The sequence below is a fragment of the Hyla sarda genome, chromosome 3 (genome assembly GCF_029499605.1).
Source record: "Hyla sarda isolate aHylSar1 chromosome 3, aHylSar1.hap1, whole genome shotgun sequence".
Taxonomy (NCBI): domain Eukaryota; kingdom Metazoa; phylum Chordata; class Amphibia; order Anura; family Hylidae; genus Hyla; species Hyla sarda.
Genome location: NC_079191.1, coordinates 296,612,616 through 296,635,434, shown reverse-complemented (window position 1 = coordinate 296,635,434; position 22,819 = coordinate 296,612,616). Strand labels below are relative to the sequence as shown.

General features: G+C 48.7%; 1 protein-coding gene across 3 annotated transcripts in view; it reads left to right on the top strand.

Annotated features, from left to right (window-relative positions):
* PGBD5 (piggyBac transposable element derived 5) overlaps window positions 1-22,819 on the top strand; it is a 442,361-nt gene that overhangs the window by 249,479 nt on the left and 170,063 nt on the right. For all 3 annotated transcript variants that reach the window (XM_056566918.1, XM_056566919.1, XM_056566920.1), the window contains one exon: window positions 652-832. In XM_056566918.1, the coding sequence (XP_056422893.1) occupies window positions 652-832 (181 nt within the window). The remainder of the gene's footprint in view (window positions 1-651; window positions 833-22,819) is intronic.

The following is a 22,819-nucleotide window of genomic DNA, read 5'->3' as shown; positions in this document are numbered from 1 at the left end:
TAGTGCTAAAAGTACAGTAGTTTTTTAAGAATACATTTTCTTATGTTCCTATGTCAATTATGTGTATCATCCTTTAACAGTCCTGTAATGCTGCGATTTGTAGTTTTGGAACAGTTTGAGGTACAGTGTTTGGATAACTTTTTTTTGCAGCAGCAGTGTTGCCTTCAGCTGTTTGCCTACAGTTTTTTTTTCAAAACTACAACTCCCAGCATGCAACAGCTGGAGGCACATGTTTGGTACACTCTCTGTTGCTGCAGGTTGTGTTCCTCCTGCAACCTTGTCAATCATCCATCTCATGTCCATGACCCTTGGATGCCCTCATGCTGCTGTGGGACTCATCAGTGTCCTGGGAGGTATGGGATCCCCTAGTGGTGGGATTTTCAAAGGCAGTAGTTTTCTTTAATAAAATGTGAAAATGTGAAGAGGTATATTAGAAAAACTGTTTTGCCAAGATGTACAACATATAAAAAGTATAAAAATCTGACAGAGCACATTTAACTTACTATGTTTAGTTATCTAATATTTACTATTATAACTATTATACTATGTATCTTAATTGCAGTTCTATTTTGAAAAATATTTATTTATGCATCAATCAATAAATCTATATTTTTTTTAACATTATTATTATATATATATATTTTTTTTTAGATGTTTGTTCATTTGAAGGAAGGAAGTGGCACAGATAGCCTTGACACTTTGAAAAACAAGCCACAACTGCACAGCATAGTTGCTAAGAACTTGTGCCAGAATTCATGTGGAAAAAATTACATAATATTTACAGGTCCAAGCATCACAAGCTTGAATTTATTTGAAGAATTTGAAAAACAAGGTATGTAACGTTCTAGCCATGTATTTACATAGATACATTGTTTATAAGGTTGAAAAAAAGACAAAAGTCTTTTAAGATTAACCTAAAACCCTACTGTGTTGATTCAGAGGAGGGCAAAAAAAAAAAAAAAAAATCCTTTGTAGCTGATGCCAATTTCCACATCACAGAGTAGCAGTAATCTAGTATCTATTTTATAATAGTATATTTTTCCATAAAAACACCCAGCCCCCCCCCCCCCCCTGAACATGTTTATTAAGTCGAACATCACAACATCATGTGGAAGAGAGTTCCGTAGTTATACTGTAAATAATGTAAAAATTGGGATTTTTTTTTGTAGGAAGTTGATTGCAACAAATTGCATCATAGGAACCAGAAGGGGGGAATTTATCCAAAGGGGGGAATTTATCAGGATTCAGAAATCCTTTGTAAAAGTGAAACCATTATAAAATTAATCAAAATTTGAATTTTCATCTGATAAATAAAAACAACGTAATCAAAAAGTCAGATTTATTACCACCATCCTCAACAGATGGAAGGAAAATAATTAAATAATGAAATTGACTTTGAAACATTTGGTTCATAGACCAATTTTTGGGGGGCTTGTTCCCATGTGCAAAGTCTGTTGAGTGTTTTTTATATGATAATCTTTTTGTGAAAGCTCAGGAAAATTATACCACATTTAACCCCTTAAGGACTAATTTTCACCTTAAGGACCCGAGCATTTTTGCACATCTTACCACTGTCACTTTAAGCATGAATAACTCTGGGATGCTTTTACTTTTCATTCTGATTCTGAGATAGTTTTTTCATGACATATTCATTGTTAGTGGTACTAATCATTTCTTGGTAAAAAAAAAAATAAAAAATTTAATGAAACATTTGAAAATTTTGCATTTTTTTAACTTTGAAACTCTCTGCTTATAAGGAGAATGGACATCCCAAATTAATTTTATATTGATTCCCATATATGTCTACTTTATGTTTGCATCATAAAATTTAAAGGGCTTTAAAGTTCAGCAGCAATTTTCCAATTTGGATTTGAAGGGCCTTTATATTAGAAATACCCCATAAATTACCCCATTATAAAAACTGCACCCCTCAAAGTATTCAAAATGACATTCAGAAAGTGTGTTAACCCTTTAGGTGTTTCACAGGAATAGAGCAAAGTGAAGGAGAAGATTCAAAATCTAAATTTTTTACACTCGCATGTTCTTGTAGACCCAGTTTTTAAATTTTTACAAGGGGTAAAAGGAGAGAAATCACCCTAAAATTTGTAACCCAATTTCTCTCGAGTAAGGAAATACCTAATATGTGGATGTTAAGTACTGTGTGGGTGCACTAGAGGGCTCAGAAGGGAAGGAGCGACAATGGGATTTTGAAGAGTGAGTTTTTCTGAAATGTTTTTTTGGGGGGGCATGTCACATTTAGGAAGCCCCTATTGTGCCAGAACAACAACAAAAAAAAACACTTGGCATACTATTTTGGAAACTACACCCCTCAAGGTACTACACCCCACAGGTGTTTGATTACTTTTCCTTAAAGTTGGATGTGTAAATGTTTTCACTAAAATGCTGGTTTTTCCCCAAATCTTACATTTTTCAAGGGGTAATAGAAGGAAATGCCCCCCAAATTTATAACCCCATCTCTTTTGAGTATGGAAATACCCCATGTGGGGTTGTCAAGTGCACTGTTGGCGCACTACAATGCTCAGAAGAGAAGAAGTCACATTTGGCTTTTGGAAAGCAAATTTAGCTGAAATGGTTTTTGGGGGGCACGTCACATTTAGGAAGCCCCTATGATGCCAGAACAGCAAAAAAAAAACTCCACATAACATACTATTTTGGAAACTACACCTTTCGAGGAACGTAACAAGGGGTACAATGAGCCTTTACACCCCGCAAGTGTTTGACAAATTTCCGTTAAAGATGGATGTGAAAATAAAAAATTAGATTTTTTTCACTAAAATGCTGGTGAAATTTTTTTATTTTCACATGGGTTAATAGGAGAAAAAGCTTCCCAAAATTTGTTAACCCTGTTTCTTCTGAGTATGGAAATACCGCATATGTGGATGTAAAGTGCTCTGAGAGTGAACTACAATGCGCAGAAGAGAAGGAGCGCCATTGGGCTTTAGGAGGGAGAATTTATTTGGAATGGAAGTCAGGGGCCATGTGTGTTTACAAAGCCCCCATGGTGCCAGAACAATGGACCCCCACATGTGACCCCATCTTGGAAACTACACCCCTTACGGAATGTAATAAGAGGTGCAGTGGGGGTTTACAAATGGGGTTACAAATTATGGCAAACTTTTTTCCTATTACCCCTTGTGAAAATGTGAATGAAAAATTTTGGATAACACCAGCATTATAGAGAAAAAAAAATAATTAATTTTCACGTCCACTTTTAACGAAAATTCTTGAAACACCTGTGGGGTGTTAAGGATCACTATAACCCTTTTTACGTTGCATGAGGGGTGTAGTTTCCAAAATGGGGTCATATGTGGGTGTTTTTATTTTTTTTGCGTTTATGTCAGAACCGCTGTAACTATCAGCCACCCCTGTGCAAATCACCTCAAATGTACATGGCGCTCTCACTCCAGAGCCTTTTTGTGCTCCCGCAGAGCATTTGACGTCCATATATGGGGTATTTCCGTACTCAGGAGAAATTGCGTTACTTGGGGGTCTTTTTTTCCTTTTACCTCCTGTGGGGCAACACTAGCATGTTAGTGTAAAAAAAAAAAAATTTTTTACAACATGCTGGAGTAGACCCCAACTTTACCTTTTCATTAGGGGGTGAAAGGATAAAAAGCCCCCCAAAATTTGTGAGGCAATTTCTTTCGAGTGCGGAAATACCCCATATGTGGCCCTAAACTGTTGCCTTGAAATACGACAGGGCTCTGAAGTGAGAGAACGCCATGTGCATTTGAGGCCTAAATTAGGGATTTGCACAGGGACGGACCCGGATGCAAGAATTACACTTGCCTCCGATACCAAAATTACCTTACGGCAGTGTTTCCCAAACAGGGTGTCTCCAGCTGTTGCAAAACTCCCAGCATGCCTAGGGTAAATGTGTAGGGGTATATGTAGAGTTTTACCCTTTATTTTGTGTAGGTGTAGTGTAGTGTTTTTAGGGTACATTCACACGGGCGGGTTCACAGCGAGTTTCCCGCTGGGAGTTTGAGTTGCAGCGGAAAATCTGCTGTATCTCAAACCTGCTGGGGGTTGTAGTTATTCAATAGCTAGAAGCACATTGGTTGCAAAACACAGAGTTTGTTACTTAACTCAAAGTTTCGCAACCATTGTGCCTCCAGCTGTTGCAAAAGCACAACTCCCAGCATGTACGGACAGCCAAAGGGCATGCTGGGAGTTGTAGTTTGCAACAGCTGGAGGCACACTGGTTGTGAAACACTCAGTTAGGTAACAAACTCTGTGTTTCACAACCAGTGTGTCTTCAGCTATTGCAAAAACTACAACTCTCAGCATGCAGTGATAGCTGAAGGTCATGCTGGGACTTGTTATGCAACAGCTGGAGGCACACTTCTACAGCATGCCCTTTGGCTCTTCGTGCATTCTGGGGGTTGTAGATATGCAACAGCTGGAGGCACACTGGTTGCAAAACACTGAGAGTTTGTTACTTAACTCAGTGTTTCCCAACCTGTGTGCCTCCAGCTGTTGCTAAACTACAACTCCCAGCATGCATGGTCTGTCAATGCATGCTGGGAGTTATAGTTTTGCACTGTAGCCCTTCAGATGTTGCAAAACTACAACTCCAAGCATGCTCTGACTGCCCAGACATGCTGGGAGTTGTAGTTCGGCAACATCTGAAGGGCTACAGCTTGGGCACCACTGTATAAACTGCGGCCCTCCAGCTGTTGCCAAACTACAACTCCCAGCATGCCCAGATAGTCTTTGGCTGTCTGGGCATGCTGGGAGTTGTAGTTTGGCAACTCCTAAAATGCAGCAGTGAAGATCACTCACCACTGATCTTCACTGCTGCCTCCGCCCCCGCCTGCTTTGTGCCGCCGGTCCTGTTGCTGGTCCCGCCGTGATCGTTGGTCCTCCCATACTCTGACCCCCGCCGCCATCTTCCCCCCACTCTGCTCGGACATCCAGGGGCGGGAAGAGTGGAGATTTCAACTTTAACCCCCCGCCCCCAACTGCAATTGGTTGTTCAGTCCTGACCGACCAATGGCAGGGGATAGGAGGAGGTGGCACCCCTGCCAATTCGCTCCTATCCTTCAGGATGGTCGGAGCTGTCTCTGACAGCTCCAATCATCCCTATTTTCTGGGCTATCGGGTCATCAGAGACCCGATCAGCCTGGAATCGCCGCAAATCGCCCATCTGAATTGATGGTCTCTGGACCCCCCCAGGCATTGTCACAGGATGCCTGCTGAATGATTTCAGCAGGCATCCCACTCCAGTTCCTGCCTGGGTAGCGGAGAAACGCAGGGCGTACCTTAAGGACTATATGGGGGCATATGGGTATGCCCTGTGTCTTTAAGGGGTTAAAGGGGTCATCCAGCCTTTAAAAAGGAATGGCCCATCTTGGGTTAGGTTCACACGGCCCTTTGCACAGACTTGTCCGATTGGCTCAGACCCCTTCTAAAATAGTACTAATGGCCGATCTGGAGGCTAGTTCTTACATTTTAAAGGCTAAATAACTGCTTTGAGGAACATATCTATTGCAAAATCTATACTTTCTATTATTTTATGGGTGGGATGAAGCGTTAATCTGATTTGCAGTTATCCAACTATATGGATAACTTTACCATGTCAACTATCCTCTAGTTAGGATTTTGCCACTGTGTGCTCGGGGGGCGGAGTACTATGGGCATTACCGGCGCTGTGGGACACTCCGGCAGAAAGCATTGCATCCATGTGCTCGGGAAGGGGGGGGTGGGGGTGGCGGGGTCCTCCGAGCACTGTATTTTCTGCGGGCACTCCTCTGTGAGGGGGTGGGGAGTGTCCGGGTGCCTGGATCAGTTGCAGAGCCCGTGTGGTCGGGCAATGCTAGCGCTGGCATTGTGGAAGGAGCTGAAGTGCGCTCAGAGGGGCAGCCCAAGACTCGGGAAGTAACATCGCCCATAGAGGGAAAGTTATCAACATCTACCCCAGCAGCAGTTAAGACGGCTCAGAAGATCATATTAAAACCTGCAGTACGACAAGTCTCAGAAAGCCCAGAATGTGTTTGGCAGGATATTAAGGGTGCAAGATGTGTGATTGATGGGTGTAGTCTTGTGGATGAGAGGAGTTTTTGTGGGAGAGTCAGTGGAGTGAATGTTGGTATGAATGGGAAGTCTGGTATGGATGGAGAAAAAGATGATCGGAGTAGTGGTGTGAATGGTGGTTCTGGGTCTGGTCCGGCTGAACCCCCCCACGCCACCCCCCCCCCCCCGGTAGTGACTGCTCATAGGAGCTATGCCAATGTCGCTGCCAGGGGTTCAGGGGGGTCCCCGTCTCCGTCTGGCTCTGGAGGCCATTTGCTCCAGCGCTTCCTGGAGGCTCTGCGTAGAGGCAACAGGTCGATCCAGGTAGAGGGGAGGGGGTGAGGTCGACCTGTCTTTCTGGATAGAAAGGCATCGTTTGGGGGCTTTCTGAGAGCGGAAAGGGGAAGTGGTCTGGTCCCTCCCGACACCCGGGCAGGACAATAACCGTAGGAATGTGGTCCCGTCTCATTTGGAGGGGCGAGGATGCGTGCCCACCTCGCTCTAAAGTGGTTGAGCTCCTCCTTCAGATGGAATTCAGGGCGAGTGACATCTTTGCCCTGATTCACTCATATGGTTTGTCCGAGTTTGATGAAAGTTTCGTTCGGCAAGAGGGTCTCGAACTCTTCTGGTCAAACTACTAAGTGGCAAAGAACTAGCCCAGCTGGCGGGATTTTGCCGTAAAGGCAATTTCCTGTCAGAACTCGGTCAAGAAAGTGGACCATTTTGACCTGTAACGAGTCACTTTGTTGTTATGACATCATGACCTCGCTCGGACGGTATGGGGATGTGATGGACATGCCCAAGAAAAACTTGGATGAGCACAGGATGTGGTCAGGGGCCTGGACATTTTCCATCAAACTCAAGCGTTCAGGGAGTACGGTTGCCCACATTTCGTCAGCCACATTCTTTGGACGTGATACGATCCAGGTCTTCTACCAGGGGCAGCCTAAGGTCTGTCACAGGTGTGGCAGCCCCGCCCACTTTAGCGTAGCCTGTACTGTGCAGGTCTGCGCTTTGTGTGGTGGGGTGGGTCATCTGCCCGCATCCTGTAGGCAGATCCGGTGCCACCTATGTGGTGTTCTCGGGCACCCTTTTAGCCATTGTCCTAGCGCCTCCGCCCATGCAGCAGCCGTTCTGGCTGAGGAGAGCTGTAAAGTTGCCTCGGGTGAGGAGGGTATGGGCAGGGATGGGGGCGCAACAGGGCTTGTGAGGAGGAGAAAGGGCCCCGCCAAACTAAGGCGGGAGGAAAATCGTAGAAGGAGTAGGGAGCTGGAGAGTGCCCAGGTGGCGGGGGTAACTTCAGCCCCTGCTCCTGAAGCTGGCCCTGTAACCACTGAAACCCTGGAGGAGAACATGCTAGATTAGGAGATCAGGAGGCTGCGCAGAGAGGAAGGCAATATGTCCGACCCTTCCGATTCCTCCCACTATGAAAGTGTGGATGAGGAGAGTGGGGAGAGGCCTAAAAAGAAAGACAAGGGCAAAAGGAAAGGGAGAAAGAAGAGGTCAGATCCCTCTGTTCCTTGTACTACGGGGCCAGGTCTAAAACGGAAGCCTGACTGCCCCCCCTCTGATTGACCTGTCAAACCGGTACCATGAGTCTCTGATGGGGAACTGGGGAACTGGGCCCTGTCCTGTTGAGGCCCCTTCCTCAGAGGACAGGGCTAGACCAGGGCCGGATGGAGATGGGGATGATATGGATCAATCTGAATCTAAAAAAAGAACTAAGAGTGGCCCTGCCCTCTCATCTTCTTCGGGGCATGAGGGAACCAAAAATAAAGGGAAACAAAGGTAAAGGGTGTGGCCGTCTAATTTAATCACCCTGTATGGCGGCACTCACCCCATTGACGCTGGCATCTATTAATTGTGCCAGCATAAAGTCTGATACGGCTAGATTTGCAGCCTTTGATTTTCTCGACTGTGTCGAAGCCGACATTTTCTTTTTACAGGAGTCCAGGTTGTCAGATCTAGCCTCTCTGGTTAAAGCCAGAAGAGAGTGGAGGCGCGGTCCCTCCCACTGGTCTCTTACGGCTGAGCCGTATAGTAGGGTGGCAGTCCTTTTTACTGCTTCTGTTGAATGCTGACGGGTAATTGAATTAGAAATGGGGAGGTGCCTGATCTTAGATGTCTTTATGAAGGAACAAGAGCTTCGGCTCATTAACATCTATTCCCCACAAACCAGGAGGGGCCGTAAAGATCTCTTTATGAAGATTAAGCCCTTTCTTTTTACGAGTCGGCAAGTGATTTTTGGAGGGGACTTCAATAATGTCACGAGATCCCAAGATAGGATTGGTTCCAATAATCTGCTGACTTATGACTGTGTGGCCCTTAATAATATAGTTAGGGAAGTTGCCTAGAGGATGCCCACATCCGGAGACCCTCAGGCCATGCAGGCTTCACCTTTCATCGAGTTGGCTGCAGGTCCAGGTTAGACAGGTTTTGTATTATTATTTTTTTAATCAGATCTTTTTTTTATTGAACTCCTTTTTCATTGCAAACATAAATACAACACACAAACAAACCATGTGAGTCACATTCTATAGAGGCCGCACAGTTGGCAGTGCGTCCCACCCAAGTGAAGAAATTGCAATAGCGACAGTAGTCATCCTGAGTCTTCAGTAACATTATACATATTACGGTGGTATCAAATTTTGCACACGTGACTCACATAAATAAAAATAAAAAATAAAAAAAAAAGGGGGGGAAGAAAAAAAAGGGAAGGGGGGAGAATTAAAAAGAGGGGAGAAAAAAAAACGGGGGGGGGGGGGGGGGGGGGGGTGGAGAATAAAAAATACACGAGCACAAAAACCAAACAAAAAGATATCCCCATAATAAACAGTGCAGTCAAAATTAACAGAGCACAGTCTCCTGATGCACCGCCCCACCAGCCAACCAAGATAAGGAGCTATAAAAATATGGTATGGAATAACAGGCAAGTATCAATAGGGACAGCGTCGGGAGGGCACCAGTCAGTTTAGGAGAAATGGATGCCCTGTGCAGAGATTAATATATTTGTGTGAACCATGGGGATGTCAACTGAGATGCGCATGCGTGGGGAAAGGAAACTCCGTTATGATTGCCACTACACCCCTCCAAAACTCTTCCAGCTCTCTGCACACCCAGAACATATGAAGGAGATCAGCATCATCAGCGGAGCTTCGGGGACAGGAAGCATCAGCACGCCAACCTATTTTAAAGAGAAATGCTGGTGTCCGGTAGATCCTATGTATAAGGAATAGTTGAGAGAGACGATGCGGCTCACTCAAGGACAAGAGAGGTACAGTTTCCAGCAGCTCACTCCACTGCTCGTCAGAAATGGGTCCAACCTCCCCCACCCAACGATCCCTGACCGTCAGAGGAAAGGCGTCAAGATGTTTGTCGAGCAGTGTGCGGTACGCCATAGAGATAGCACCCCTCTGGGCACCCACCCTCCCCGTATCCTGCAGCAGGCCATGCGAAGACAAGGTCAAAGGCGTCACCCTCCTCTGTTGATCGATAGCATGGCGCAATTGTAAGTATTGATAAAAAGCCCTGTGTGGGAGAGCAAACCTAGTCTGCAGATCCAGAAAAGAGAGAATAGAGCCATCACCCAACACATTAGACAGAGTGTGAACACCAGCCTCTCTCCACGGTGAAAATCCCTCCAACCGAAAGATTTCCAGAAGGCGTGGATTCCTCCAGAGGGGAGTAAATGGGGTAAATCCCTGAACCTGCAAAAGCGACTTAACAGCTTCCCATACTCTAACCATTAACACCAGCGTAGGAGAACCGCGAATCGGCCCCCCAGATGTGCCCACCTCAAGAGCCCCCAGGGGAGGAGAGGACCCAGTAATCCACTCCACCAATTTACCAGAGATTCCACAGCCATCAGCAACCCCCCACCCCTTAAAATGCTGTAACTGAGCTGCCAAAAAGTAAATATACGGGTTAGGTACAGTCAATCCCCCGTCAAATTTGCTGCGCTGAAGAGTCTCAAGTTTAATACAGGCACAACCCCTCTTCCAAATGAAAGACTGAAAAATTCTATTAATACATTTAAAATATTCTGTGGGTATCCATACAGGTGAATTATGAAGGACATAAAGTAACTGGGGCATCAGTATCATCTTCATCAGGTTTCAGCGCCCAACAACGGGACCATGCGTCAACCTTCCTCTGGAACCGAAGAAGGAGAGGCAATAGATTGTCGGTGATATAATCGTGAATGCGCGCCGTAACCTGAATTCCATGGTATTTAAATCTGGAAGCTGCCAGGGGCGGAGAGGACAGAATAGGACCACAGACTTGTCCCAGTTGATAGACAACCCTGAATATCTGCCAAAAGTAGCAATGATAGACATAATGGAATCTATGGAGGAAGCATAATTCTTAGTATAAAGCAATGAATCATCATTGTATAGCGAGACATGTTCCTCATCATCACGCCACGGGAACCCTTCAATATCCACCGAGGATCGCAACAGGGACGCAAAGGGCTCAATCGCTATGGCGAAGAGTAAGGGAGACAGGGGGCATCCCTGTCGCGTCCCCCGACCGAGGCCGAAGGCACCCGAAAGACGACCATTAGACCTCACTCTGGCACTGGGACCCGAATACAGTAATTGCACCCAGCACAGAAACTGGGAACCGAATCCCATTCTGCGCATGACAGCCCAAAGAAATTCCCACTCGATGCTGTCGAAAGCCTTCGCAGCGTCGAGTGAGATGACCGCTGCCCCCGTGTTCCCCCCCCCCCACTAGCCTGAAGATTGAGATGTAATCTACGTAAATTATGGGAGGTAGATCTATGGGGCATAAACCCAGACTGATCTGGGTGGATCAAACCCAAAACAACCTGGGATAGCCTATTCGCCAATGCGCGGGCCAGCAACTTAACATCAGCCATCAGCAAGGATATCGGGCTATAGGAATCAGGGTACCTAGCATCCTTACCTGGTTTGGGTAGAACAACTATGATCGCCTCCCTCAGTGAGGGGGGCAATTCCCCAGACTCCAATGCACTCTCAAACACCTTCAAGAGCTGGGGGACCAAAACCATGCAATTTAAAAAACTCCCCAGGCAAGCCATCCCCCCCCCCCCCCCCCCGGAGCCTTCTCATTAGCCAAGGACTGGAGCGCCTGCTCCAGATCCTCAACTGTGAGGGGCGCATTCAGAAAATCGGTCTGTTCTGGTGTGAGGGTGGGTAGAGGGACAGTAGCAAGATAATCGTTAAGGTCAGTAGAAGAGATAGAGGAGAGTCTGCTAGTGTACTGGTTTCTATAATAGGAGTGGAGGCAGGATAAAATATCACCGTCATCAGTCATTGAGGTCCCCGTCCCGTCCAACAGTTCTGTAATGTATGCAGATCCTGACTGTGCCTGGACAATAGTGGCCAAGAGATGACCTGCACTCTCCCCATCCTGAAAGAAGGATTGTTTAGTAAAGTGCCTTTTGTTGTCAGCAACCTGAAGGAGGTGATCCTCATCAAGGTCTGCGCCTCCCTCCAGTGCGACTCATTCACAGTTGATTGATCAGCAACATATGATACCTCAGTCTCTAGTACCCTACTCTGATAGGAGACAGTGAGCTCTCTAGATTTGGTTTATGTTGGCTTATACGTTGAATATATAGACCCCGAACATATGCCTTTAATGTGTTTCCCAACTACAGGGGTGGGAGCAGACTCCGAGTTAAGTGTAAAAAAGTCAGTAATAGCTTGGTCCATGTCGCCCCCCCCCCCCCCCCCCCCCCCCCCCCCCCATCCTCCAAATGTAACCAAAATGGGTGCAAGCGCCATAAAGGTGTAGTATGTCGGGGAAGACAACCTAGATGTATTAGGAGTTACATAGTTACATAGTTAGTACGGTCGAAAAAAGACATATGTCCATCAAGTTCAACCAGGGAATTAAGGGGTAGGGGTGTGGCGCGATATTGGGGAAGGGATGAGATTTTATATTTCTTCATAAGCATTAATGTTATTTTGTTCCATGAATGTATCTAATCTTGTTTTAAAGCTGTTAATTGTTCCTGCTGTGACAGTTCCTGAGGTAGACTGTTCCATAAGTTCACAGTTCTCATGGTGATCAGAAATACTTTGAGGCGGGGGCGTGGCTTGGATGGCTGCCTGAGCGGACGTGTGTGAGGAGAGCTCCCGCCATCCTGTAATTTATCCTGAAGATATCCCTACCATCCTGTATAATTAAGTGTGCTGCCATACCTTGAGGGTCCCTGCTGCTTGGGGGAACCTTGTGGAGGGGTTGTATGGAGGAGAGGAGGCGTCGTGAGCGAGCCCAGCTGCGGGGAGCGATCCAGGCCCTGAAGCCTGCGGCCTTTGGTATCCCTTCCGGCGGCCGACTGAGCACTGCTGCGCTCCCTGGGGAGCTGAGGAGGACTCTTGCCAGGACTGGTGGCGGATCGGGACGGGCCCGGTGAGCGGGTGAAGAGTGCGGCCTGCGGGGGTGGCTGGCGGAGATCCTCTCTGCGGCGGTGGCGAGGTCCTGGGCGCCATCTTGTGACACCCCCTCTGTCTCCGGCTGTTCGTTGCGGCACGGGGAGCCGTGCTGGTGCCTCCGGAGCTGAGTGCAGGGCCCCCGGACGTACTCGGAGGCTGCGGTGAGAACACTTTGTGGCAGTGGAGGTGTGGTGCTGGTGGGAGAGGGGCCTCGTGCTGTGCTGGCCGCCATCTTGTGAGACTGCAGGGCCTCTTGCCGGAGTCCCTGTGTTTCCCTCTGTGAGTGCCTGGCCCTGCTGTGCGTGGTTGGTGGGCAGCTGCGAGGGAGAGGAGAGCGCCTGCAGTACCCCGGAGTCTCTGTTGAGGACCACTGGATTACAGTGAGTGGAGCTGTGGTGGCCATTGCTGAAGGGTGGGCTGCTGTGACTTGGGACCCCCTCTGCCCTTTACATCATATTGGGGACTGAGTGCTGGACTGTTGGCTGGACTGAGTGCTGCTCCGGATTAAAGGGGTACTCTGAGATAGCTTGTTGCTGGCTGGACTGAGTGCCTGAACATGCTTGCAACCTACTGATTCTCTACCTCCGACTACTGCTGGCTGGGTTGAGTGCTGACAGCTGTTACATCTTACGGGCGTACCCTGCCCCCTACTGCTGCTGGCTGGACTGAGTGCTGACTACGGCTGCAACTTAAAAGGGTACCCTGTCTATTCCTACCGCTGGCTTGACCTGAGTGCTGTACGCGGACGCATCATACAGTGGTTTCCTAGCCCCTGCTCTTACCGCTACTGGCTGGACTGAGTGTTGACAGATATTCCACCTTCAAGGGGTGCCCTGCTTGTTCTTGCTGCTGGCTGGACTAAGTGCTCCCCGCTGTTGCAGACTATAGAAGTATTTTGCCTCCCATTTGCTGCTGGCTGATTTGAGTGCTGCATACTGCTACCACGCTGCCTGAGTGATTTTCCTGATACCTTACCTCCACCTTGATATGGGCCGCAGGAACAAGGAGGGGGCTGGTACCTCCCAACAGAGAACTGGTGGGTCGCCTGCTGGTAGAAATACACTGACTCTGCAACAAAAGGTGGCGGCCAAATGGAGAGGTTTGCTCTGAGACGCCCGTCCCTGACTCCCCTGACCGCGGAGTGGCCCCTCTCCCAATGGCTGGTGTGGTCCCTGGCGTCTTTCCTGGCGTGGAGGTCGGATAGGACAATCCTTCAAGAAATGTTCGGTACTGGCACAGTACAGGCAAAGGTTCTCCATGCAGCGTCGTGTCCTCTCTTGAGGTGTCAAGCGAGAACGGTCAACTTGCATAGCCTCCACGGCGGAAGGCACAGGAACGGATTGCAGTGGACCAGAGGAGAGAGGAGCCGGGAGAGAAACCGCCTCGTGCGAACAAAGTCCATATCCTGGTGGAGCTCCTGACGCCTTCCGGAAAAACGCATGTCAATGCTGGTGGCAAGATGAATAAGTTCATGCAGGTTAGCAGGGATTTCTCGTGCGGCCAGCACATCTTTAATGTTACTGGATAGGCCTTTTTAAAGGTCGCGCAGAGGGCCTCGTTATTCCAGGACAATTCGGAGGCAAGAGTACGAATTGGATGGCGTACTTGCCAACAGAAGACTTACCCTGGACCAGGTTCAGCAGGGCAGTCTCGGCAGAAGAGACTCGGGCAGGTTCCTCAAAGACACTTCGAATCTCCGTGAAGAAAGAGTGTACAGAGGCAGTGACAGGATCATTGCGGTCCCAGAGCGGTGTGGCCCATGACAGGGCTTTCCCAGACAGAAGGCTGACTACGAAAGCCACCTTTGACCTTTCAGTTGGAAACTGGTCCGACATCATCTCCAAATGCAGGGAACATTGCGAAAGAAAACCACGGCAAAATTTAGAGTCCCCATCAAATTATTATCCGGCAAAGATAATCGAGGCTGGATGCGGCCACTCGCTGCGGAGGAGGTGCAGGAGCTGGCGGAGGAGATGATCTGTTGAAGCTGTGGTAGTAGCTGCTGTAGCATCACGGTCAGTTGAGACAGCTGGTGGCCTGTTGCGCTATCTGTTGCGACTGCTGGGCGACCACCGTGGTGAGGTCGGCGACAACTGACAGCGGGACCTCAGCGGGATCCATGGCCGGATCTACTGTCACGATTTGGCAGGCTGGAGGTGGATCCTCTGTGCCAGAGAGGGATTGGCGTGGACCGTGCGGTGGACCGGTTCTAAGTTGCTACTGGTATTCACCAGAGCCCGCCGCAAAGCGGGATGGTCTTGCAGCGGCGGTAGCAACCGGGTCGTATCCACCGGCAACGGCTCAACCTCTCTGACTGCTGAGATAAGCGCGGTACAAGGGAGTAGACAAGAGCAAGGTCGGACGTAGCAGAAGGTCGGGGCAGGCAGCAAGGATCGTAGTCAGGGGCAACGGCAGGAGGTCTGGAACACTGGCTAGGAACACACAAGGAAACGCTTTCACTGGCACAATGGCAACAAGATCCGGCGAGGGAGTGCAGGGGAAGTGAGGTATAAGTAGGGAAGTGCACAGGTGAAGGTACTGATTTAACCTGATGCGCCAATCAGTGGCGCACCGGCTCTTTAAATCGCAAAGACCCGGCGCGTGCGCGCCCTAAGGAGCGGGGCTGCGCGCGCCGGGACAACACAGACGGGGAACGGGTCTGGTAAGGGAATCGAGATGCGCATCGCGAGCGCGCGCGTCCCGCATCGCGAATCGCATGCCGGCTGGGAACACCACCGCAGCGCACCCGGTCGGCAGGTCTGACCGGGGCGCTGTGAACAAGAGAACGCTGTGAGCGCTCCGGGAGGAGCGGCGGACCCGGAGCGCTCGGCGTAACAATAGGGATCTTGCTAGAGAGAAGCAACCAGTGACTGTGGACAATCACGTCATCTCTTTCTTTTCTGATTTTTCAGCGGAGGTGCAAAAGAAGCGTGCCTCCTTCTTGGATGTTAAAAGGAGACTGCGAGCCTTGGATGTAAAATATTCCATGCTGTATCCTGCCAGGTTGAGGGTGGCTGCCCTGGGTTCACCCACTTCTTTGAGGGAGTAGATGCTGCTGTGAGATGGTTGGATTCCCATGAGTCCCAGCTGCGCCAGGGGGCCCGTGAAGGCTCCCCAGGGCCCGGACCCGGACTGAACTGTTCCTCCCTGTGCTCACGCTGATGGGACCTTGCTACTACTTGCTAATGTTTTAAGTTGATGGTTCTGGTATTTCATTGCACATTATATTTTAGGTCACTATGTGAGACATATTGGGCTTTGTTTTTTGGTAGCCCTCGGTGTCTCTCATACCTATTCTTCTAGTTATATATGGGTACCCTTACATTACCTTGATGTCTGTTTATTTTTCCCTACTGTGCAGCCTTGGTGGGGGGGTGGGAGTTGGATTGTGGAGGGGAAGATGCACACGTGTATATTGTGTGGGATATCTATGCTTCCTTTTCATTTTAGGAGCTGAACGAATGCATATCTGCTTGTGTTCGCTTGGCCGTTTGAATGCCTGCTGTATGCTCTCACTTTACTGCACAACTCCTATTATGTTTCATTGATACGATTGGTTATCAGTGGTGTGGGTATACTAGTGCCCCTGGGTGCCGTGTGACGCGGCGACTTGTGTGGCTGTTTTTGTGTTTTCTTTTGGGGTGTTTGTTTGTTTTGTTTTCCGTCTCTCCCTATGTGGCTGTACGTACTGTTTGTGGGGTTCCTGCGGATGTGAGGTTGTGCTCCCTTGAATCCAGTGTTGCCGGGCTCGTCCTCTGCTGCTCCAGTATCCCTGATGGCGGTCTTTAATTTTATAGAATGGAATGTTAGGGGGTTGGGGGATGTGGCGAAGCGCTATGCCATTTTTAACTCGGTGAGACATTTTCACCCTGCCATACTCTGCCTCACTGAAACTCATCTAACAGCAGAAACTACCTCGGCCCTTCATAGGGCATGGGTCGGTCATTCTTACCATTCTACCTTTTCCTCACATGCTAGAGGGGTTAGTCTGCTGATCCACAAATCCATTCCGTTTCAGGCTATCTCCTCTAGCATTGACCCTGATGGCAAATATGTCTGTGTATTGTGTGAGGTGTCTCAACGACTGATTATTATAGTTGGTGTATATATTCCTCCCCCTTATAGTGGTGATATCGTACAACGTATCCTAACTATAGTGTCTGGATTCCCAGTGGCCCCTGTGCTTGTGTGTGGCGATTTCAACCAGGTTTTGGATGCTTCCAAAGATAAGTTTTGGGGAACTCAGGCTCCTCCCTCATCTAGGCCTACTGGCCTTGCTAAGCTGTTGATGGAAATAGATTTACAGAATCTGTGGCGTCTCCGTAATCCCTGTGTTAGACAGTTCTCCTGTTACTCGGCCACGCATGGCACCCTTCTCCAGGATAGACATGACAGTTGGGAATGAGACCATGGCTGGACTGGTTAGAGATATTGAATATTTGGCCAGGGGGTTGTCCGATCACTCCCCAATCCGTTTGCGAATTGATTTAGGGGGGGGATGCTGGTGGGGTGCGCACTCTGTGGAGACTGAACCCGTTCTGGCTCCATTTGCTGACTACTGCTGAATTAGTAGGTGTAGAACTCAGGGACTTTATTGCCCTTAACGATGGTTCGGCTTCTGTCTCCATGGTCTGGGACTCTCTAAAGGCGTTCACGCGTGGTCTGTTTATTCAAGACATAAGTATTCACAAGTCCTTCACTAGGGAGAGGGGTGTAAAGTTGTCATTGTCTGTCACTGAAGCTGAAGCTAGCTATGTCTTGCACCCTACCCCTGGGACGGAGGACGTGTGGCTGATTACACAGGATGCATATACTAAATACTTGGAGGAGACGGCTGAACATAAGAGGTTTTTTAATAAGCAGCGTTACTTTGAGTGTGGTGAGGGAACGGGTAAATTGTTGGCATCCATTGCTCGGGCCCAGCAGGGGGTTGCGTATATTGGCTGTTTGAGGGACGGTCGAGGGAGAGAGGTCAAGGCGGATGAGGAGATCTTGGGTGTGATGGTAGACTTTTATAAGGAGGCGTACTCTTCTAAGGCCTCTTGTACTGAGGAGGCCTTGGTGGATTTTGTGGGCAGGGCTTCGCTTCCTTCCCTTTCTCTGGAGCAGAGGGACGAGCTGGACTCACCCATCTCTCTGGAGGAATTGGAACAAGCACTGAAGGAAGCTGCTAATGAAAAGGCCCCGGGGCCGGATGGCCTTCCGAGTGAGGTATGTAAAAAATTCTCAGGGATACTCCTCCCCCAGCTGTTGCGAGTGATCGGGTCAGCGGCTTTGGAGGGAGCTCTGCCTCGTTCAATGATGGAGGCCATTATAGTACTTATCCCAAAACTGGGAAAGGACCCTCTATGTGCAGGTTCTTACAGACCGATCTCATTGTTGTGTGCTGATGTGAAGTTGCTGGCCCGGGTACTCGCTAACAGATTAGTTAAGGTTGTACTGTCCCTTGTCCATGGGGATCAGACTGGCTTTATGCTGTGTAAATCTACAGTAGATAATATTAGAAGGGTGTATCTTAACTTGCAGATGACTCAGGAGGGTGCGGGGGCTAGATCGATTTTTTCATTGGACGCTGCCAAGGCATTTGATAGTGTCGAATGGACTTATCTATGGAAGGTGCTGGGGGCTATGGGGTTCGGGCCCAGGTTTATTTCCTATGCTAAACTCCTTTATAAGTGCCCAACTGCCCGTATTTGAGTTAATGGACAGCTTTCCCCATCATTTGAGTTGAGGAGAGGTACGCGGCAGGGGTGCCTCCTGTTGCCCCTACTCTTTGCACTAGCTATAGAGCTGCTGGCTTGCCTGCGCTCTTCACCTGATCTATTTGGAATTTGTTATGGCTCCATGGACGAGAGAGTAGCGCTTTATGCAGATGATATGTTACTGTTTTTGGGTGATACTGTTAGGTCCCTGACCCCTGCTATGTCTATTATTTCTGAGTTTGGTACCTACTCTGGCCTGCTCATTAATTGGGATAAGTCGGTACTGATGCCCCTGGATCCCTTGCCTGGTATTCCTCAGATTCCCCTCTCTAATATCCAGGTAGTTAAGGAATTTAAATATTTGGGTATTACCATCACACCACTTGTACATGATTTCATACCCCGGAATCTGACGCCCCTACTGGACAGGAGTTCTCACAAGGTAGCCGTCTGGTGTAAATTGCCGATCTCAGTGGTTGGCAGGACTAATCTAATAAAAATGGTGCTCATGCCGCAGTTGTTGTATGTGCTGCAGAACTCACCTGTGTGGATAGCAATATTTTATTTTCATAGGATACAGCGACTTTTCAGGCAGTTGGTGTGGGGGGGGGGTGCGACTGCTCGGATCAAACTTGAGACATTGCAAAGGGGAAAATCTTCGGGTGGATTGGCGCTACCTAATCCCTGGTTGTATGTTCTTGCCTCGCAACTGCATCAGGTTAGGGGGTGGGCAAAGACGTCTCTCCTGGGTCCTACGGGTAGATTGTTTATGGCCAAACATGGAGGGAGGGTGCCATTGTATATTCTGGAAATTGGAGCCCTGACCAGATCTCTGGATTCCTCTGCCACTGCCCAGCTTCTCTGCAAGCTTTGGGGCCACACGCGTAAGCTACTAGGTATTACAAGTTTCATGTCGTGTACACCGCTGTGGTGTAACCCGGGCTTGCCAGTATTCTGCTCTTTTGTGGATGCTGGTTATTGGAAGAGAAAGGGACTGTGTGAAGTGGGGCAGCTGGCTGTACAGGGGGTAGTCCGATCTTTTGAGGATTTGCAGGAGGAGTTCGCTTTACCACGTTCCTCATTTTATCGATACCTGCAACTCCGTCATGTGTACGAAACTCAGAATCGGCTGCGACTGCTGGAGGTACAAACTAACAGGGTCCTTGAATCTGTAGTTACGAAGAGGGACTCTGCGGGAGTTATTTCTTGGCTGTACGATGAGCTCTTGGGTTTTTATCATGAACGTTTCCCCTTAACAGTCAGAACAAAGTGGGAGAGAGACCTTGGCGGGCTGAGTGACGAGGAATGGTCTACTGCTTTGTCGCTTACCCCGTCATTGTCCCTGTCGGAGTCTAATAGACTGTCGCAGCTGTTCTTTTTGCACAGGGTGTATAAGACCCCACTGTTCTTACATACTATTGGGGTGCGGTATGACTCTGCCTGTCCTCGGTGTGGTACGTTGGAGGCTCATCTGCTTCACATGATGTGGGCGTGTCCCGTCTTAGATACATATTGGGCTGATGTGTTACAACTTATCAGGGATATTTATGGGGTTACACTGCCTAGAGAACCTAAGGTATGGTTACTTGGCCTTATTGGTTGTGATGAAGAACCCTCCTTGAGAGAAGTGGGGATCTTACGGGTGTTGTATCAAGCCAGGAAACTGATCGCGCAGTTCTGGATCAGACCGTCTCCTCCGGGAGTGGCTGATCTTATTAAAAGATTACGGCAGATAGTGCGCTTGGAGAAAGGGATATATATTAAACATAACGTTGAATGGAAATTTGATTGTGTTTGGGGACCCTGGGTTCACTATTTTGACCCCCCGAGTCCTTGGGCTGTACTTGCCGTGGTATGTTTGGCTCGAATTCTGGGGATTTCTGTATGTGGCATCCCTCCTTCCTTACTCACTATCTTTGTGTTTCTCTGGTAGCTCTGTTGGCATGCCTGTAGGTGCTGCTTGTTGAGGTATGTGTGCAAGGTGTGAGTGAGCGAGTTCTTCGGGATATGGGTATATTTGAACCTCTAGTTCACTACTAGTGTGTATTATTGATGCTGCGGTGGGGAGAGATGGACGTTTTGTTTGTAAGGTGGGTGGGGTGGGTGGAGGGGGGGTTTACTGTTGGTGTATTGTTTTTGTTTTAAAAATGTTTAAAATCTTAATTAAAATATCTGATTTAAAAAAAAAGAAATACTTTGAGGCAAGTATTCCACAACCCTAGTAAGAGGCAACAGGGAACGGGTACCCAAGGCCAGGTCTATGTGGGACAGGGCTCTGTGAGAACTAGTATAGCAGGAAAAATGACGAACAGTTGGATTACGAATTCTCCACAGGTCACAGATGCCCACCTCTCCCAGGAGACGAGCAAGGGGGGAAGAATAAGGAGTGGCAGCATCAAGCATAACCCGATGGCGGTCCAAACTGGGAGACAGAACAGCCTTAAAATCCCCCATGAGCAAGGTGGGCACCTGCTGCAGGGCAGAGAGAATAGAGAAAACCTTCCGAAGTACAGCGCTAGAATATGGAGGAGGAATGTAGACAGCGACTATGATGAACTGCTCTTTAAAAATAGTGCAATGTAAACATATGTACCGGCCCTCAGGATCTATGTGTGAGGAAAGGCAAGCAAATGGAACAGCTCTATGAACCGGTATAGAGACCCCTCTAGCGTGAGTGGAAAAGGTGGAGTGAAACGCCTGAGAAATCCAAGAGCGACGAAGTACACCTACGGTGTCCTGAGTGAGATGAGTCTCCATCAGGCAAAAAATGCCCGGATGAAAATCCCTCATCTGTTGAAAAATAGCACTGTTGAGAGGTCCCCCAGACCTCTCACATTCCATGAAAGAAAGTGTACCAGGCTAGCCATTGGGACGAACATACATATATAAAGTCAACTCATGGCACCTCCCCAGAAACACACGTATGGATACAAGAGATTGTACAGGAAAGCAGACACCAAGAGACTGCGCACCAAAAAAGAAAAAAGCAACATGAGTGTTAAGCAACACAATGAACATCATATAACGAGCCATACATTGAAAACTGGAAAAGAAGTAAAAGGAAAAAAAATAAAGGAAAATAAGAGACATTGTCTCCAGCACGGGAGACCTTTGGGGGTCCATTGAAATAGCGCCAGTATGGAGCATACGGGCCATCATAGTCATGAGAGCCCCGAGCTACCTGCAAAAAGGAAAAGTATAATAATGGCCAGTCCTGGTGATATAGGATATCAGGCAGTCCTCCAGAACAGGATAAAACGCAGCAGAAACTGAAACAGGGGGGGCACCAGTAGTCTCATGCAGCAGAGGAGACAGAATCGGATATGAACACATAGTGCCCCCTGCCAGTAACATCAGCAAACCAACAAATCAGGGGAGAGTAACAGCAACGCGTCCCCAAAATCCACATGTAGCAAATATATCAGCACATCAGGCGTTCTCCGGGTTCCTGCGGAGTCGCGCTTCGTTAGAGTCCAGCCACTGTACAGCCAACTTGGGGGACTCGAACACATGGGTTGTCCCCAGCGCCGCCACTCTCAATTTAGCTGGGTAAAGCATGGAGTAAGCTATGTTCAGAGCTCTTAGCCTGCGTTTAATGTCCAGAAACTGAGCACGCCGCTTCTGCACTTCGTTAGAAAAGTCCAGGAAGATGGAGACATGTACACCATTGATGGTGAGGTCAGGATGGTCACGGGCAGCGCATAATATAGTATCCCTGTCCTTGAAATGCAATATTTTCATCAATACAGGGCGTGGGGGCGCCCCGGGTGGCGGGGCACGGAAGGGCACCCTATGGGCACGCTCAATTGCAAATAACGGAGCAGAGTGTTCTTCCCAAACTTTTCTGTAAGCCAGGTCTCAAAGAACTAAGCAGCAGACTTGCCGTCCGCTCGTTCAGGGACACCAATAAATCTTAGATTGTTCCGGCTGAGCTGGCTCTCCAAATCATCAGATTTTGCAATTAATAGGGAGACATTGTGGCTCACACGGCCAAGGCCTCTCTGTACACCAGGGAACTTATCTCTCCTAATCTGTCTTCCAGGGCCGTAATTCTTTCATTTGTACATCTTAAGTCCTGTCTAATAAAGGAGACCTCTTCCTTAATGGAGCCAGTATCCGCTCCCAGAGCCAGATATCCCTCATGGTGGGCTCAGCAGAGGGGGGGGGGTAGCGGAACACCCTGCAGATGTTGTGGCCTGCGTCCCCGCTGCTACCCCACCACTAACCTGATCAGCCTGCCTGGTAAAGGCAGCCTGTGAAGCAGTAGTACAGCCCTGTGCCCCCAAAACATCTTCCGAGGCATCTGAGGAGGCTTCCCAGTTCACGGCAGCAGCTTCCCCTGGATCGCGGCACGCTGCAGAGGGTGTGTGCGTGAAGCGCTCCAAGCGCACCGCGACATCTGATAAGGGAGGAGGTGAGGAGGTGCCATCTTGTGAACGCGGCGTGGTCAGGCCCGAGGCTGCACTCTGCTTATTTTTGCCGGTGCTGCCCATAGTCGTGTCAGGAGGAGAGTCCGGTGCCAGCATCAGACCACAGGAGGCAATAGGAGAAAGGATGGACCCGAATCCAGGTGGCCACAGGATATTATCCAGGAGGTAAGTGCAGGAGCTCCGGAGCACACGTCCGCTCACATCGCCAGCTAGCCACGCCCCC